General features: G+C 42.4%; 2 protein-coding genes across 2 annotated transcripts; one reads left to right on the plus strand and one right to left on the minus strand.

Annotated features, from left to right (window-relative positions):
- Positions 1-1,507: 1,507 nt before the first annotated feature.
- spata2 (spermatogenesis associated 2) lies at positions 1,508-6,892 on the minus strand. Its single transcript, XM_074644112.1, has 3 exons — positions 6,753-6,892; positions 4,423-5,270; positions 1,508-3,075 (listed from the first exon to the last, which is right to left on the minus strand). Exons 2-3 carry the CDS (start codon positions 4,771-4,773, stop codon positions 1,723-1,725), a joined length of 1,704 nt encoding a protein of 567 aa, XP_074500213.1. The 5' UTR covers positions 4,774-5,270; positions 6,753-6,892; the 3' UTR covers positions 1,508-1,722.
- Positions 6,893-10,147: 3,255 nt separating this feature from the next.
- On the plus strand, positions 10,148-16,189 carry rnf114 (ring finger protein 114). The gene is made up of 6 exons (XM_074644113.1): positions 10,148-10,333; positions 11,523-11,673; positions 12,127-12,233; positions 12,672-12,786; positions 14,056-14,163; positions 14,272-16,189. The coding sequence occupies exons 1-6, from the start codon at positions 10,197-10,199 to the stop codon at positions 14,335-14,337; spliced, it is 684 nt and encodes a 227-aa protein (XP_074500214.1). The 5' UTR covers positions 10,148-10,196; the 3' UTR covers positions 14,338-16,189.
- Positions 16,190-18,439: the final 2,250 nt, after the last annotated feature.

An 18,439-nucleotide genomic window follows, 5' to 3' on the forward strand; every position in this document is an offset into this window, starting at 1 on the left:
ATAAATCAATTACCAAAATAGTTAGCAATTAATTCAATAGTTGACAACTAATCGATTAATCATTGCAGCTATACTATTGTCATTTTTGAGTCCATAGTCTGTGTTGGTGTTGTACTGAACTGCAACATATTATAAGTGATTTCTGTCTTTTGGTCAATGGGACAAAACAGAGACAACTTGTAGTGTAATGCAACCCAGTGCACTACCACAAAATACAGGTTCAGTATGACCATAAAACTAAATCAGCACTTTTCTCTCAATCTCAACCAACCATAAACAGTTTGAGCTTCACAATGTTAGTATTTGTAGCAGAGCTTTTGTATTGAATTGCATTATAAAATACAGATTTTCACAGTTTTGTGTGCACTTGCCTACAGAAATTGTAAACCTTGTGATATGTTGTTCAGGATTATCTCACAAGATAAATAACCTCTGCTAACCTTTAAAAGTGACTAAATCAGCTGATTGTAAGAGGAGATGTTTTTTCTATTCGGCTAAAACACCAGTTGGGCTAGTTTGAAACCACATTATCGAACTGGGTGTATAAGCTGAAGCCATTTGAGGTAGACAGAAACCGTGTCAGAGTATACACTTCCATACTGTCTAAAAACCAATCGATAGGCTCACACACTGTCAAAGAACCGTAATCACTTGATTTGTAGCCCAGCGCGAGACCTCCCGTGACTCTCCACCTGAGACTGACAGGGAATGACTGATCTGGTAAGGATGCACGACAACATCATGGACCATAAGGAGTGTAATGAAAGGGAATGGGGGGGGGGTTTGGAACTGACACAACTCAACAGGCTATTTACCAGAAAGAAGTCAACGCCACACATCTTCAATGTCTCAAGTCAACGGCAGCATTTAAACCTCAGTCATATAACCAGAAACAATTGAGGGTTAATTTACAAGGCATAATCTTTTAAATAGAATATATGGCATCTGGCCATTGGCTCAATATGTCCCTTTGAGATATCTCCCACCCCACGCCCACAGACATAAGTTTATACCCCAAAAAATCCCAATGCCAGACCTCATGCCCATTTAACAGTCTCACATTGTTCTAGAGAATAGAGATTAAAAATATATACTATTGACTTATTGACTTCCAGTGTATGTTTTCTCTGTTTTTCCCTATTATTTTTCAAGTTTAAAAAGATCTCCTGTGTCACAATGCAAGCTCAGAGGTCTTTTCTACACACGCACACTCTCACACACACTCTCACACACACTCTCACACACATATATACTGTATATATATATTATATATATAGAGGAATTTTTAGCTGAGAAGTTAGGCAAAGAATATATGTTCATTTGGACAGAATTCATTCAAAATGAGAAGGAATTAAACTCCCTTTTCTCCAGTTTCCCTTTTGAGGAGGACAAAATTTGAGGAATTGGGGAAGCGCTACAACATCACATGACTACTCAAGAGCAGGTAGCAAGGTAAAAGGAAGAAGAAATAGATAAAAGGCCTGAACTTGTACAAGGCAGAGAGATGGGCAGACGATATGGCTCTCTGTGGCATGTGCATTCCAGGGCCCTACTGACAGTTAGAGAAAATGTACAAAGTTCAAGAGAGCAAAAAGACCATCAGATAAAGGGGGAAGATAGTGAATGAGTTGTTTTAAACGGAGCTGAAGCAATAGTGCAAGACTATGCAGCAGGTTGAGGGAGGGGACTACAAGGGAGAAACAAATATTCTGTCTGCCTGATTCATCGGTACACCAGGTGAGATATGGTGCCGGATTTGAAGTTGAGCTGATGGTTGGGCACAAAGCTGTGCTGGGGATTCTTCCGCGTGCAGATGTCCTTTGCATACAAGCCCATGCACGAGTCACATGACACCTTAGAGCAGTTCACACAGGTGTGTGACGCCCCTGGCTTGTTGCAAAACCCGCATCGCGATCCCCCGATGCTTAGTCGCTCACTGCTGCCTCCCTTTGGCGTTGTCAAGGCAACAGACTTGCTTGCAAACAGCTTAGTGGACATGAGGGGTTTCTCCACCATCTGGGGGTGAGGGTGCGGGTGAGAGTGTGAGTGGGTCAGCGTGAGGGGGTGCGGATGGAGATGGGAGTGGGAGTGAGTGTTAGAGTAGACAGAGAGCTTTTCCTTGACAGGAATGTATCCATCGAGGGGTCGTGGGGATTTGGGGTGGTAGTCCTGGAGGCCGCAGCAAGGGGAGGGGTCCACGTCGTGACAGGTAGAACAGAGGATCATGTCACATCTCTGGCAGGAGGCCATAGAGGAGCAGCCCAGCCCACAGCCCTGACACTTGACACTACCATGAGCTTTGAGCAGCCACGCATCCCTTACATCCCGAGGCTCTCTGGATGGAGGTCGAGAGGGGGTCTGCCGCCCTCCCGTCCCAACACCCCTCTCTGTGTACAAGTCAATCTCATCCAAAGACGATAGGTGGTAGGAGGTGTAAGCATCGGCTGGGGGAGGGGACTGAATTGGGAAGAAATCTGCAACAGGGCTATAGGAAGACGGAGCGGCCACAGAGAAGAGAGATGCTGAGGTGCTGGGCCTGATGATCTCATCCTTCATATCCTCCTCTGCATCCACAAACAGAGGCTCCTTCCTCAGACTCAATGAGGCCTTCAAGACAGGCTTGCTAACTGCTGCGTGCCAGTGACCAGCCCCATCTGTAACATCCACAGACTTAGACGGTCGGCTACCTCGCCTCAGGTGGTGGGCATGAGGCCTCTCTATATCCAGCGGCCGCACAGACAGTCGAGCCATATCTGCCCCAAGGCTGTCGCGTCTGCGGAGCGCCTCGGCGCAGCCAGCTGCATCATCTCTGCAACCTCTGCGGAGTTCCAGGGCCTCCAGCTCTGAGGCTGAACCACGAGCCAGAGCCACTACCTCTCCCAGAAGACGACACTCCGCCTGGGCCAGGAAGAGCTCAAACGCCAACTGCCGGAGATGATTTGTGCCTCCGGGGTGCTCCTGCAAATGGAACTGCGAATCATGGTCACAGGCATAGCCGATGGTGCGCATTAGAGTTTGGAGTTCAGCGTCAGAAATGGCAGACTGAAGATGGTACACATATGGGCCAGTGAAGGTCTAAATGAGAAATGGGTTAATTAGTATTAGTGTCAGTCAATTAAAACAGCTTGACACGATAAAACAAAAATATGCATGCTATTCCTCTGATATCATATAATTCAAAGTATAGGTTGATTTACAGATGTAAAACTTTTAACAGCATTAGAAAATATGACCTCACGTACACATGTTGTCTAAACATGTGTAAAAAAGTGTTAAAAAACAAGACAAGCAATTTAGGAGGGATTGCAGGTTCCAATCTAGTGTTTCAAATGTTAGAATACTTATAAACACTGCATGGTGTCATTATGATTAGACAATAAATATTCTAACAAACTATAATTAGACAAGAATTATATCTGTAAGTTAACTATATCGTGCAGGGCTCAACAATAAGGCTTGCCGGCGGCAAGTAAAATGCCACGTCGGGATAGTAAATCTAGTAACTCACTTGCCCGCTCGGGCACTCGCGAGAAAATGGCATCGGGTTAAAGACAAAGTGTATGAGCTGGAGTGCAAGCGAACATTTCAATTATCCTGGACACAGGAGTTTAGTTGGGTGGCGTTAGAGAAGATGTTGGTGAAACTCCAGCTGTGTATGGCGCAGTTTGGTGCGAGACTGAAAGCAAGGCGGATAAAACGTGACAATTACCTTTAGTCTTTGTTATTTGATAACCGCTAATAAATAAATCAATTATATTTATTAATTAGTTTGCCCCTATACAATTAATTGTATATTGCTATACAATACCCTATACAATTAATTGTATATTGTATTATTATATTGTATACATTAATGCTGAACCCTGCTGTAGGATGTATATGTTGTTGTTAATAAGTCAGTTGCTACTGTTGGGTAGCCTTATGTTACTGTATCCTTTGTAGTAGTTAATAGGTACAGGATCAACTATGTAGACAAAAAACTGACATTGTATTTAAACAAAAAAAAGCCTCTGTATTGCTCAAAAGATCACTGCAGTCTTTGTGACCAGTGGCACAGATACTTCAACAGAGGCGCTAAAAGATAAGACTATAGAAGCCACAAAAGATATAAATGTATACTGTCTGTACAAACTAGCATGGAAAACACCAGGTGGACCTTTGAAGTGATAATTCACAGTGGGATAACCTGTATGTCTATTTCTGCCTGAGCATATGCCACTTGTTTTATTCAAATCTAAAAGTTGCACTCAAAACTTCTACAAATCAGATAAACAAAAAGAATATTGCATTTCCGTTGCAAGAAGCTGGATTTCAGGTGTTCACTTGAATAGTGATACTAGAAGCTGGTGGCTAATGCTGTTACAACCAACATTTTAATAAGTAGTAAATAATATGACAACCCTAAGAGTAAACTCAACTCACCTTTATACATCTGAACTCCTTCTTCCAGGGGAAGAGCAAGAGGTTGGTGCAGATGGTTTCCAGTGTGTGGAAGGCTCTCTCCAGGCTCTTGATGTTGCCCCCTCTCTGGCAGCGGAGAGAATTCTCCACCACTTCATAGAAACGCACCATCCGGAAACGTTGTCCCGGATCTGGCTGGTAGGCCCCTAACAGAGCTGTAGCTGTGGAGAGTAGTGCTTCACTGTCCTTGTGTCTCCCTCTGTCCCCCTCTGGTGCATTTCCAATCCCTGTGTATTCCCCTCCATTTTCCAGACGCCTCTCCAGGGCCGTCACATACCTTCGAAACAGGTCCTCTTTTAACTTGGCATCCATTATCGACAGCAGACTATCATTCGGCCGTTATACTTTTCTGAGAGAGCCTCACCCCTTTTAGCATACTCTGCACCACGATGCCACATTCAAGCACCATTTTTGGTCACCATAATTCACTGTAAACGCTGGCACACACTCAACGTTAATAACATTTTGGAGAGGTGGAAGAGGAATGAGATTTTGCATCCAATCAGCAGCACATCCTTTTAGACAAGAGATGCAGTTGTTTGGTGCTTTCAGTTGGCGTAGCTAGGCTGCAGCCTGTAGGGATGCCTTCTCACGGGCATCTCTGGTGTTGGCTTTAAAGCCTGACTTGTTTCCAGACAAACAGGCCTATGTCGACTTGGGCAAGATGAGGTCAGGATGAAGCTTTTGCTTCACGTTCTGTTAATGCAGATCTATTCCATCCCCTGGTTTCAGCATGTGCAGAGTTCAAGGTCACTCATCATGAAGACTCATTTATTGATTGTGTGATTTCTTCTGAGCCGTCTCCCAAGCTGTAATGACACAGGAGAGCTTTATGAAAATGGTAATCTCACATTTTGACACACACAAATAAAGAAGGAAACTTGGGCCACAACATGACTCAGTCAGTGTTAATTCGGTCCAAAAGAAAATGCAATTTATGACGAACAACAACAACAAAAGTATTCTCTAATGGTTCAAACAAGAGGGTGTGTAGGCATCACTATTTTGAGAGAAACAGTGTTTGTGCTCTGATGGGTGGTGGTATAGCTAATAGGTTGGAGCGTATAGCTTATTATCATAGATGTACAAGACAAAGACTAGAGGAATTACAGTGTACATCAGGATGGGGACTCACTGTTTACAGACATATTTCCTTTTGTGTTGCACGCCTGTTTGCGCCAGTGTATATGTGATCCAGCAGTACAACATGTGAACCATGCACTGCATAAAAGGATTTTTAAGAAAGTAAAAAAAACTTGTTTCTAGGAAATTTCTTATTTTCTGCCTAAAAAGAAAAATAATCTTGACAAGCAAGTTTTGCATTAGAAAGTAATCTCATTTTAAGATAATATATATAAATTTTTCTTAATAATAAAATCTTAATTAAGGTGTAAATTCTTAAATTAAGTAAAACAATTTTAAACCACAACACTCATTTTAAGTAAACATTTCTTACATAACAGTTTCTTTGCTTGTAATAAAAACCCTATTTTTCTAGTTTTAAGACCCATTACAGTCTTAAAGTGTCTACATTTATAGTCTAGTTTTAAGAATTCTAGCCAAGCAAAATGTGCTTACCCCATTGGCAGATTTTTTTGCTCAAAACAAGAACATTTGTCGAAATTTAAGAATATTTGGCTTATTTCTAGTAGGGCTGTTTTTGCAGTGTGGTAGCCTGCACTTAGCTTTAGTTAGCTCACATTAAGAACACAATATTAGACATTAGATGTGCCAATATGGATATATGTAAGCCTATAAAGCTTGAACCACAGTGTTTCTGCTCCTCGTTCCCATTCATGCAAGCTGGCCAGCTATTCCAGCAGTGATCAACCTCAGCCAGCATCCGTTTAGCGAGCTAGCAGAGCAGCAACATGCCTCAGCTCCAACATCACCATGCTACCATGCATTACTACTGCGCATCAGCTGCAACACCATCGCTCCGTCACGACCAGTGTTTGTAATACAAAGTAGACGCCCTGAGGACTGCGTGGACGTTTATTCTCCATGAATCTCAAACCCTGAAGCTGTCACTTGGCATGGGCCCCCCAACAACTGAGTCTCAGCTCCTGAGCAGTGAGCAGTGAACGCCCATTTCATCGCAGCTGCTGTAGCTAACAGTGGCTTTAGCTTAGCAGGGCGGTCCATCCATCGCTAGATATTAGACATCTTTGAGTCAATTATCTAAACACACACCGTCTTTGTAGCGTGACTTCTTGTGCAGCTAAGTCTAATTCTGCTCTTCAGCTAAGAGACCACGCCGTTTTCTTAACAGCAGCAGCAACACATCTTACCTTTAACAAGTTGCTAGTCGTGGCTAGCTAGCTACGCCTCCTCAGCTGTTGGAAATTCCCATCATCTCAACGCGCATGCGCAAAGCTCTGACAGTTCGTCAGCAGCGGTGTGGCCCACGTGCTGTTTGAGCCGGAGGAGGAGGCGGAGATGCGGAGCAGAGAACCACCACATCATCATCATCATCTTCATCATCACCACCGGTGTTCAAGTACACAATAAATAAAACAATAAGATGAATATCTAACATACAGATTTGAGTAAATCTGCAGACCCCACCCCTCTCAAGCGCACACACACAATCACATGATATTGATCTTGCCCAGTTATGTTGGCTTTTTTAAAGTTTTCTTTCTTTCTTTCTTTCTTTCTTTCTTTCTTTCTTTCTTTCTTTTCTTTCTTTTTATTTTTGTTTTTGTTTTTTTCTTAATTTTTGTTTTTTCTCTGTTTTGTTTTATCCATATTTCATTTGATTTTATTTTGTTATGAGGAAAAGAAAGAAAGAAAAAAGAAAAAAGAAAAGAAACGATATATGTACATAAAAAAACCCAAAAAAAAACAAGAAAGTGAAAAACAAAACAAAAAAAACCTTCTCAACTGGCTGGGCATGGGCCATGCTGCCTCAACACCAACTGGGCTCCTCCTCCATCTCCTCTCTCCTCCCTCCAATGATTGCCTATGGATAGAAAAGGGCATAAGCCCTGATCACGAATTTACGATCTACGATACAGATTTAAATGTAAAATGGGTGATTTCTTTAAGACTTGGACATCCCTCTTTAAATATGCTGGTAAAAGACATACAAATATTTTACTAAAAGGGTCTGATGTACTGCAATATTGAAAATTGGCAAAATGAAATTTTTTGGTCATAAAGAGAAATATTAATTTTTTTGACTTTTATTTATTTATTTATTTTTCTTATTTTTCTTTAAAGGGACTGTTTGTAAGAATCATAAATTGGTTGTAACAGCGACACCTATGGCCGTTAAGTCAACGAAAGTCAGCGTCCTGTTACTCGCGCTCGCCCGTGTGCACGCGCTACATGAATGTGAGCGAGCATCCGTCAAAACAGTGAGGCGCCACACATCAGCTAAAACCACAATATCACTCTGTATTTCATCTGCTTGGCAGTAATGTTAGCTGACCAGACGGAGGTCTCTCCATGAATCAATGCTGATCCTAGTGTTGGCTTTTCCTCCTTCAGCATCCCGACCGCGGCCGGAGAGAACAGGGAGACACCGGCACCCGGTCAGAGACAATAACGTAACTCGTTGCGGAGTCTCGTCACTTCGCAGACACGGGAATACTCTGTTGGTCTGGAGGAGCTGCAGCATTTATTTCTGCACAAACGTCCACTGTACATTCACTAGATATTCTCAGAGCTAAACTAATCTTCTGCAGTGTGTAGTGTGCGCGCATGCACGTGAGAGTGGAGCGAGAGAGCGAGAGAGCGAGAACGCGCGCGGTGTGTGACTGAAGGCAAGCAGGCAGAGGAGCAGAGACTCCGGCCCTGGAGACCAAAGCTACGGTCTCCCCCACGTCCTCCGACCACGGTCAACACTGCTTTGCAAGACGGGCTTCACTAGATATAACTTTTGGTGCTTCCGTGTAGTTTGTGTTTGAGTCTGAGTCTGAACAGTAAACAGTAAAAAGCTAACATTATAGGCTATAAACAAACCACACCACGGTCGAATGAGCGCGAATATACACAACGAGGCTGTAAAGGCGGACGAGTTGACGTTAGTAGTCTCATTTAGCCACTTGTTAGCAACCGCCTTTTTTAAGACACGTAAAGGCTTAAAAATTCACGAGTGGGGTATTTATTGATGTATTTCATGTTGCAAAGCAAAACTTTAAAATCTCTTAAGCTTGTGTTAACCACAGACCTTATTTCAGGCATGTAACTAAAAACTCATTAAATAAACCCATTGATTTACAGTCGAGGAAACTGGATGTGCTAAAATGCTAATTCATTTCCGGGTTTTAGGACTCATTCCTGTAGCACAAAAAAGAAAACAATAATATGAGCTCACACGTGCAGTTTGTTGTTCATTCAGCGATACATATGTGCGCATAGAAAGTATTTGTCTTCAGCTACAGAATCCAACAACGTCCAACAAATAACCAGTTTTATGAAACTATTTTCATAATATATGTAGAGGCTTCATTTTATCCACCTTTGTGATTTTGAAATGATGTTTACCTTCCTTTCAATGTGTTTACGCTCCAGTCCATACTATTATACTATACTAGATTTCACAGACCAGAGAAAAAACAATCAATCAGAGCCGAGCTGGAGTCTGCCGTCTCTGAGCAGCTGTCAATCACTCACAAACTCTGATCAAGCGGTCAAACTAGGTAGCGCTGATCAACTATGAATCAATATTCTGTTACTGTAATGCCTATTTCTCGCCTCAAATGTTTTCAGAAACATCTTGTTGTGTACTATTCAGCTGTAAAATGAGAAAGTTTGTGACCTGGCAGCCATATTGAGGAAATACCAAGCACCGCCCACCAGCCGGAGCACAGCCAATAGGAATGCTCAATAGGAACGCTCTCTCTCTCTGATATGACCTGTGATTGGCCAAAGTCTCCCGTCACGGGCTAGATTTTTTAAAGCCTGAAAACAGAGCCAAGAGGAGGTGCAGAAGCCTAGTTTTCTCTCAGAACACTTGAATTGCAATATGCTGAAAGGTTATTATGGGATTTTTGCCCAATGATGTCAAAAACCTTCTGCCTATTGAAGCTTTAAAGGGACTGTTTGTAACTTCTTACACATATAAATCACCCGGGTCGGTGTCCCATGCGCACTCGCATATGCGCTATGTGTATATGTGTATATGTGTAGCATATGTGGCTACGCTGTTCAGACGAGACTCCAACACAAACTACACGGAAGCACCAAAACCGCAAAGTTATATCTAGTTAAGCCCGTCTTGCAAAACAGTGTTGGCCGCGGCCGGAGTCTCTGCAGTACTCTGCTCCTCTGCCTGCTTGCCTTCACTCAGCTCGCTCCACCTCACGTGCATGCGCGCACACTACACACTGCAGAAGAATTAGTAGCTCTGAGATTATCTAGTGAATGTACAGTGGACATTTGTGCAGAAATAAATGCTTTTGTTGACTTAACGGCCACAGGTGTCGCTGTTAACAAGCATTTCTGAAAGTTACAAATAGTCCCTTTAATGTTCTTTTGCACTTTGTCGCAATGATCTTGAATGTTTATGTAAAGCACAAATTTGAATTGCCCTGTTGCTGAAATGTGCTATACAAATAAAGCTGCCTTGCCTTGCCTATTATTATCATTAATGTTATTATTATTATCATCATGTGCTGTACGTGCAGCGTTAGCCCCGCCCCCCCGCGCTTAAAAAAAGCACCAGGACCTGATGACGTCGTCACAGGAACCGTCGGAGGGGGACTGTCTCTCAGCGAAGAAAAGAAATGGCGATGCTCGGAGGGTTTAGTGCAGCACAGCACAAGAAAAACGTCTCCGATGGTAGTAACGACGTGTCGGAGTTCGTCTGTCCAGTGTGTCTCGAAATCTTCGACAGTCCCGTAACAACACAATGCGGCCATACGTGAGTATTTCTCCTCTTTATGTCTCATCGTCCTCCCTTCAACCCACCTCTCTACCAGCAGATGCAATGGTTGGAGGTAACAACAATGAGAGGAACGGCTTGTTTTGAAACGTGTCGTGCCACCAGAGTCGCAACACATCGACTATATGTGTGCCTGTGTTTGTTGTGACCCTGTAATTGTATTTTGCTCACTTGTATATTTGGTAAAAAACCATTGCCCCAGCTTGCTAAATCAGTTTCAGTTTTGTTTACATCAAAGAGGCGGCCTCACCTGGGAGTTGTAGTTCAGACATGTATTGCTTGGACTCATCAGACCACTTTAAAGGACTACAAGTCCCTGCGCCCTCTTGAGGTGGGGACTTTCCATCAGGTTTTACAGGAAGCTCTTGTTAGCAAATGACAGCATCTTGTTTCTGTATTTTTAAAGGAAGACTATGGAGCAGGATGACTTGTAAACAGCTTCAATTCAATTCAGTCTTTATTTCAGACACACAGGAGGGTCCATAGCAATAAAAGAAAAGAAAAAGAGACAAAAAACATACAAGATAAGACCACAGCAGTTCATCTTCAATTCATATGTAGGCTAGTGTTTTCTGAACCTGGATGAGTACCGATTGCAGCTCTCGCTCGGGCTGGTTAAAGCCTCTATGATGCTGTTCTGACTCATCCAAGCGACAAATGAAATTATACATCAAATGTCTTAAAAGTGCCTCACATGTAGGAATACCAGAGGACACAAACAGTTGACTGGCACTATGCCATCTGGGAACCTGAAGCAACAACCTCATTGCATCATTGTAAGCCACTATGAGCCTTCTCATACTACTTTTCTTGTAGCTCAACCAAAGATGAGCTGTGTACAAAGGCGTGCAGAAAGCTCTAAATAATTAACATTTTACATTTACAGAACACATACTGAACTTACGAAGCGGCATATTCGCCTGAGCATATAGTTTACAGCACTGTCGACAGATATCTCTGCCATCATTCCAATCATCAGTGAGAAAAAGGCCAAGGTGTTTTATTTCCTTGCATGTCGTGAGAGGAATATCGCACAAATGAAACACAGGAAGAACTCATTTCTTCTGGTCACTAGAGGCCAAATTAAAAATGATCACAGTTTTACAGTGTCTTTGTTTCCCTTACCTTGTGTTCATCATTACATTTCTTCACCCCCATCTCTTGTCAGGTTCTGCCAGAGTTGTTTGCAGGAGTGTTTGCGTCCACAGAAGCCTGTTTGTGCTGTATGTCGGGCCGGGCTGGGCCACTGGACTAAAGCTGCTGAGCTTGAGGCCGTTATCCAGTCATCGGTGGCTGCTTGTAAGGGATGTGGAGCACAGGTATGTTTTATTATGACAAAAGCTAACATCTGAGAGGAGAGGAAAACATGCACATTCTCCAAATTGTTTGTGGTGCTGGGAGTAGATCCCAGCACCACAAACCCCCTCCAATATGTTCTCTTCATCAGGTCCTTGTTGACCGAAACGTTGACTAATAAAGCAGAGAGAAGTGTGTGCGGGAGCAAGTCATTTTTTTTTTGAAAAAGCTAACATCTGAACCACCTTTGCTGGTTTGTTGTGAATTGGATTTGAAAACATGCAAGGGTTCAGACAGATAATTATAGTATCGTATCATATCATAACTAAACATGCACAAATGTAATCTGATACTGAGTCTAAAGTTCAGCATTCATATTGAGACAGTAGCAGAGTTGACATTGCAAACATTTGAGAACTAATTATGTCATTTTGGTTGTGCACTATCAGTTACTGGTGTGTTTTCTCACTATCCAGGTCGGCCTTTCTCAAATGAGAAGCCACACGGCTGCCTGCTCAAAATACCAGGAGTACATTGAGGAGGGAGTGAGGACCACTGCCCAGAGCCAGCCTGCCATCATCAGGTGAAATAGAGAGCAATAATAAATCCCTCACTCATTCACTATTACCTTCATAATAAACACTCAATAGTCTATAGTGAGCAGTAAAGAGATATTTTGTACTGTCACTGAGAGGTGTTGCATAGCTGCAACACATCTATACACTCACGCGCCCGCTCTTATGTTTGCATTGGCCCCGCTAACGGAAATCAAATGCCCGCCCACGTATTTATGTCTGCTGCCGAGTATGCTCGCGCATAGTGAGGCCCGCCTCCAGGAAGAAGAAAACAATCGGTGCATGGGGTGAACGTACTATCTTTGTATCAAGATGGATCTTCCGAATGTTGTTTATTTCACAGATATATGTTTCCTTATCAAATGATTGCGTTTGCTGTAACGAAATCTCTTCTCTATGTTCAAATACAAATCTGTAGTTTCATTGTTTCTGTTTCTCTTCCACAGTCCAGTACCAAATCGCTTCACATTCACCTGCCCATACTGCAACTGCCAGAACCTTGATCAGGACGGCCTGGTTGAACATTGCACTTCCCAGCATGCTCGTGATGCACGACAAGTGGTAGGAAATCCACACTACACTGTGACTCCAAGAGTCGCTCTTTAAAAAAAATAAGGTTCCACACATTGATCCAAATCCAATCCGGCCCCTACACCGTCCCACAGTGTGACTGAGTGAACTCTGTTTGTAGTCACACTCACAGCTGAATGAAGCACTCTTCTTTAAAGGGATCGTTAAGGTGTTTTTGAAGTGGAGTTGTATAAGGTACTTATCCATAGTCAGTGTAGTACTTACATTAGATGACGGATGATGTCCCCAGCATCGAGAGAAACGGACAGAGTGGACGGGGCCGGCAGCAAAACGTATTTTAGCCATCTAAAAGAATCAATATCCGTTTTAGTGTATGCTATATTTAGAAAATGTTCTGACGGGGAACTGAACTGAAAAGAGCATAGATAACTTTCGCTTTCAGTTCAGTTCCCCCGTTGGATAGGGCTGTCTGCTGGCATGATAAAGCGGTGAAAATATTTGCTGCTGGCCCCGTCCACAGCTGTACAGTGTCTGCTATCCATTTAAGGTTTGGAGTATAAATACTGTGGTACGCTTCACAACCGACTTCCCTCTCTCCGGGGGAAACGGGAACCGTCGTAACTTTTTATAACAATGGTTTTGTATCAGCATCTTTCGGAAGCTGCAATCTACGCCTATAGAGAAAAGTAAAACTCCCAAGTTTCTTTGGTGGCATATCTTTTTCTTTTGTAAACATCTTATTTGAACTCTGATGTTTATGAGCTGCTTGGTTTTTGCAACAATCAAATGAACATGTCTACCGTTTTTCGGCTAAACTAGACAAGGGTATATTTACTTTAAGTTGTTAACGTCTGCATAACAATATTTAATGTCAATCTTAGTTTGAGCAGTTTACTAGTAAATGTTTTTACATGGAGTTGCACAAAACTACATTTGTACGGAGCGTAATCAATGACGAACATGAACCGGCTTTGCATGTGGCCAGTAAGATCAGCCAGTTAAGTCAGCGTCTATGTAGACTTGCTGTTGGAGGGTTTTTTAACTCCACTTCGACATGCTGAATCGGCCAAAAAAAACTCTGACACGGGCAGACTAGAGCCGACGGTGCGGGACACAAAAAAGTCGTCCAACAGACGGTCACCGACAGCCCCCACTGTCCAATGGCTGACCGTCGGCTTGGTGTGTTGGCCATTAGGGAGCGGCTGTAGGGGCCGGATTGGAATTGGGCCATTGTTTGGATTTAGCTAGGGTTAATTTGTTCACAGATGCATTATTACTTTGACTTTGTATTTTGTCCAGGTGTGTCCCATCTGTGCCTCAATGCCTTGGGGGGACCCTAACTACAGGAGTGCTGACTTTTTCCAGCACCTCAAGATCAGACACACATTCTCCTATGACACCTTTGTTGTAAGTTGACGCCATAAACACTACCTGGAGTTTCTTCTCTGTGATGTTAATGATCAGTTAAGTGATTGGTTCGGTTTTCCTTCTCTCTTTACGCCCGTGTCTTTGCAGGACTACTCCACAGATGAGCACACAATGATCCAGGAGGCTTTACAGCGCTCCCTTTTGGACAACTGAAGTGTGAAGAACAATCCACCAGAGGAGGCAATCCAGTGAAAGTGAAGGGGAGATGGTGATGTGATGTCTTAAGAAGACAGAAAACAACACACTGTAACATCATTCATCTATCATGAGGATGGTGGTACTGTATTACTATGGGTAATCCATTTCACAGGGAAATTGGTATTGTTATTATGGATCTATAGGTTTATTATTCAGAAAATAAATCACGCAATATGGTTAAAACAAGCATATTGTACTGTCTGATTTAGGAGTGCTACTGTGTTTCTGGTGTGATAAACTCTTATCTCCCCCCCAGTTGAGTCTGTAGACTTGATAGTTTGTTGAATATCTACTAAACTATGTTTGTTCAAGCTGTTTGTTCATTGATGACACGGTGTCATATAGCCAAAAACTTCCAAAGTTGTAATTCAATTTCCCTGTCGTCAATACTTGATGTTATAAGAGGGTTCGACCACTAGGTGGCTAACTATTGCCAGCAAACGACAGACTTCACTCAGTGAGGTGGTCAAGTAATGTTAACAATAATATATAATAATCTACTCAAGAGTGACTCTGCATGTTTAACCCTCGAAGGAGGAGAGGGTTTTTTTTTGTTTTTGAGTTTATTAGCAGATGGAAGCTCTGTCTTTTTTTAATGCTGTTTCTGGGTGAAGTGTGTTTGTGTGAGAGAGTGTATGTTCCTTCTGTTTTCAGAGATCTACTGGAAAGAATAAATAATAAGAGGGTTAAACAAAGCCAGAGGTTGGCTGTTTGCTTTATTGTAAAGTTTCTCCCTTATGTCTTTGTGCCTGCTGGTAGATCTTGTTTCTGACTTCCAAAACTCATAGGGCTAATAGTTCAACCAGTGAACCAAAAGATGCAAATAGGAGACCATCAGTGTGTCATAATCGGTCAGTTTCTGTGTTTTTTCATTTCTGGTGAGATTTTTTATTTGCATGTTTATGGCCAGAGGAGGGCAGTAGAGTTCCACCGCTATCTGGCCGTCCATGACAGCCCAGTGGCCCTCGCCAGCCTCGTGGCTCCATCGCAAGACATAATTCAACACAGACTTCATTCTATAAATGTGCTTTCCTCAATGTGTTGTTCTCCAGGCTTAGGTTTTTATATGCAGCATACAAAAATGTCACTGATCTTTAGAGGTTTTAGTGGGATACATATTTGTTATAGTTTTAACTTGAGTAACCATAACTTCTCTTTTAGACAGTTCATGATGTGACATGGTTTAAGGTTTTAAATGTAACTTACTGTAGTGTGTTCTTTTCATGCCCAGTGTCTTTGGATGCTTCATCAACAACAAAAAAACTCCAGTTTGTTTTGCTGGCTTTCATAGTACCTAACATCACTGCCAACAGTTCTGAAGAAAAAAAATGAACATAGTTATTATTTGTATGCCTCCAAAACTGACAGCATGTGAAGTAACAAGAAAATTCAGTTTGCTTGATTTTTGCTGGATGTTTTTCTTCTTAAATGGATTGTGTCTATCTCATTTTACACAAGTGTTGTTTTCCAATGACTTGTAATTGTCACAAATACAGCCATATACAGTAGTGCAAATCTCCACACACAGTTGCTTTTGTCTTCTACCGACAGGTAAATAAAACACCCAGATCAAGTAGCTCTAGATCAGAACCTTAATGCCTTTTCACGTGTAGTCTTTTGGTGCCACTTATCCCTAAATGTTCGTTTTTCTCTCCAGTAAAATGTGTAATAATTTTGTATGTGTTTCTCATGTATAATGACCTTTTTTCTTTTTTTTTTCTTTCTCAATATATCTCATTCTCTTTTGTCAGCCCTACTGTTCAGGGGTGCTAAATCCTGATAAATTAAAGCTCTTTAATTATTTAAACCCTGGCCCCAGAAATCAGGCGCAGTGATTTATACCTGTGTGTATGAGATGTGTGGGGGGAAGAAACAACACTCGCTGCTTTGATGGATGACCACAGTGTGTGTGTGTGTGTGTGTGAGAGAGAGAGAGCAGTTAAAAGGGAAGTAATGTGCAGGGTGCATCAATCGAAACTCTGGATTTGCTCAGTTGTCATAATCAGGCACCTTTCTACAAACCTTTGTTCATGTGTTAGAGATCAGGGCAGTACTATATCACACCAACAATGCTATTGCAATGTGTTTTTGCATGTACTTGTATCAGTGCTAAGTTTATGATGAAACTTAGGCCCTTCGGTGTACATTGTCCACAGGGAGAGAAAACCCTCTCATCTCTTTTCTTTCCTTTGTGTGTAATTACTGTAGCTAAATGATATTACAGTTTCTCACCTAGCTCTATGGAGAATCTCACCCAGCAAACTTCTTGATGTAGTCCCCCCTTTCTTCTCTTTATTCCTCCCCTCCCCTCCCCTCCCAGATCAGGTTTTTTGCTCCTGGCAGATAGAGGAGAGATGTTAGCTGTGAGAGAACTAACGAGATACTCGAGTGCTTCTGGGCAGGAAGGAAGTCGAGCCGAAAAACATGGCAGAGCGAAGTCTTTCTTGTCTTGTTTGGTGGCGGAGTTAAAAAAAAGGGAGAGGGGGGCCAAGGTGGGGAATAGGAAAAGGAAGAAAGAGAGGGGGAAAAGGGAAGAGAAGTGAACACATTGAATAAAAATTTCATAAAGTTCAGCGCGTGGTTTCTTTGATGCGAGCAATACATAGTGTGTGCAGTCTGCAGGCTCTGTGGAGGCAGCAATTAATGCTACATGTGCCCACAGGCACACCGAGAGAGGACGGTGGCTTGTTTTAGAAGTGTGTCGCACCATCACTCTACCCTAGACACCCTTTCACTAGCCTTTTGTTTTCTTTCAATGTATTGTAAAGCTCCTTTTCCACCTACTGTAAGCCTCTTGGAATTCAGCATCCCTGAACTTGTAGGTTTATGCCCCTCGGTAGCTGTCTAAACTGGTTATCGGCAAAACTCCGAACAGTCACACGTAAACGCACCATCAGTTCAGTCAATATTTTAACAATATTGTTGAAATTGCACAATTTTGAGTCTTGAGTCAAGGCCCGGTATAACCCCATCACCCCTAAGACTCCCCTCTGTTTGTCTGCTTGATTGTTGGCAGCAGCAGTCTTAAAAGATTTTGTTTTGGACCCGGTGGTGCACCAAAATCTGTGACCGCAGAGAGCCAGCAACACATGAGGTCACCATTTCTAGGCACCATTTCCAGGCATTTGAGGAGTTCCTATCTCTTGTCACCCTTTCTGTGTATCACATTATTTTTAATATTACAGGTTCACTCTCTTTTGTTTTTCTTCCACTAAAAGCACCAGTTGATGAATTGTACACCACTTCTTTCTCTCTGATCAAACATTAAGACAGAATGCACGGTGTGATAGGTGTGAAAGAGCCTAAACCAGGAAGAAAACCATCTTTTTGAACCGGTGTTACACCAAAATCTGTGACCGCAGAGAGCCAGCAACACATAAGGTCACCATTTCTGACGGCTGTCGTCAGAAAATGTGACCCCACTGTACCTGTATAAAAAATGAGGCAAATATATGAAAGAAAATACAAAACTAAATTGTTAAAAAACATAAATGTATTTTTAAACTTTTCATTTAAAGATATATTCACAAAACTCTAAAAGAAAAGTAAAAGATAGGTACAGTGGGGTCACATTTTCTGATGACAGAAAATGTGCTCTCTGCGGTCACAAATTTTGTTGGTCACAGATTTTGGTGTAACACCGGTTCAAAAAGATGGTTTTCTTCTATGGTTTAGGCTCTTTCACACCTATCACACCGTGCATTCTGCCTAAATGTTTGATCAGAGAGAAAGAAGTGATGTACAATCCACCACCTGGTGCTTTTAGTGGAAGAAAAACGAAAGAGAGTGAGCCTGCGATATTAAAAATAATGTGATACACAGAAAGGGTGACAAGACATAGGAACTCCTCAAATGCCTGGAAAGTTCTTTCTCTTGGTCTCTATATCTCTCTCTAGTTTTGCTGAGGCAGGTATCTATGATGAGGTGCGGGGCGTGCGAGAGGAGCACTGGGAGTTTGTTCACCGTAAAATTCCTCAAAGTCAGGAGAAACAGGAAGAGCGGGAATCCTGCCGCCCGGGCGCTGCATCTCGGGCAGGTCGGTCCTCTCGAATGTTTG

This window comes from Sebastes fasciatus, chromosome 8, assembly GCF_043250625.1.
Source record: "Sebastes fasciatus isolate fSebFas1 chromosome 8, fSebFas1.pri, whole genome shotgun sequence".
Lineage (NCBI taxonomy): Eukaryota > Metazoa > Chordata > Actinopteri > Perciformes > Sebastidae > Sebastes > Sebastes fasciatus.

Excerpts from the sequence above, each read along its gene's own strand:
- rnf114 (XM_074644113.1), top strand. The coding sequence starts at position 10,197 with ATGGCGATGCTCGGAGGGTTTAGTGCAGCACAGCACAAGAAAAACGTC. Across the intron at positions 11,674-12,126 it reads GTAAGGGATGTGGAGCACAG|GTCGGCCTTTCTCAAATGAG; the intron begins GTATGTTTTATT and ends CTCACTATCCAG. Across the intron at positions 12,234-12,671 it reads AGCCAGCCTGCCATCATCAG|TCCAGTACCAAATCGCTTCA; the intron begins GTGAAATAGAGA and ends TCTCTTCCACAG.
- spata2 (XM_074644112.1), bottom strand. The coding sequence starts at position 4,773 with ATGGATGCCAAGTTAAAAGAGGACCTGTTTCGAAGGTATGTGACGGCC. Across the intron at positions 3,076-4,422 it reads AGGAGTTCAGATGTATAAAG|ACCTTCACTGGCCCATATGT; the intron begins GTGAGTTGAGTT and ends TTTCTCATTTAG.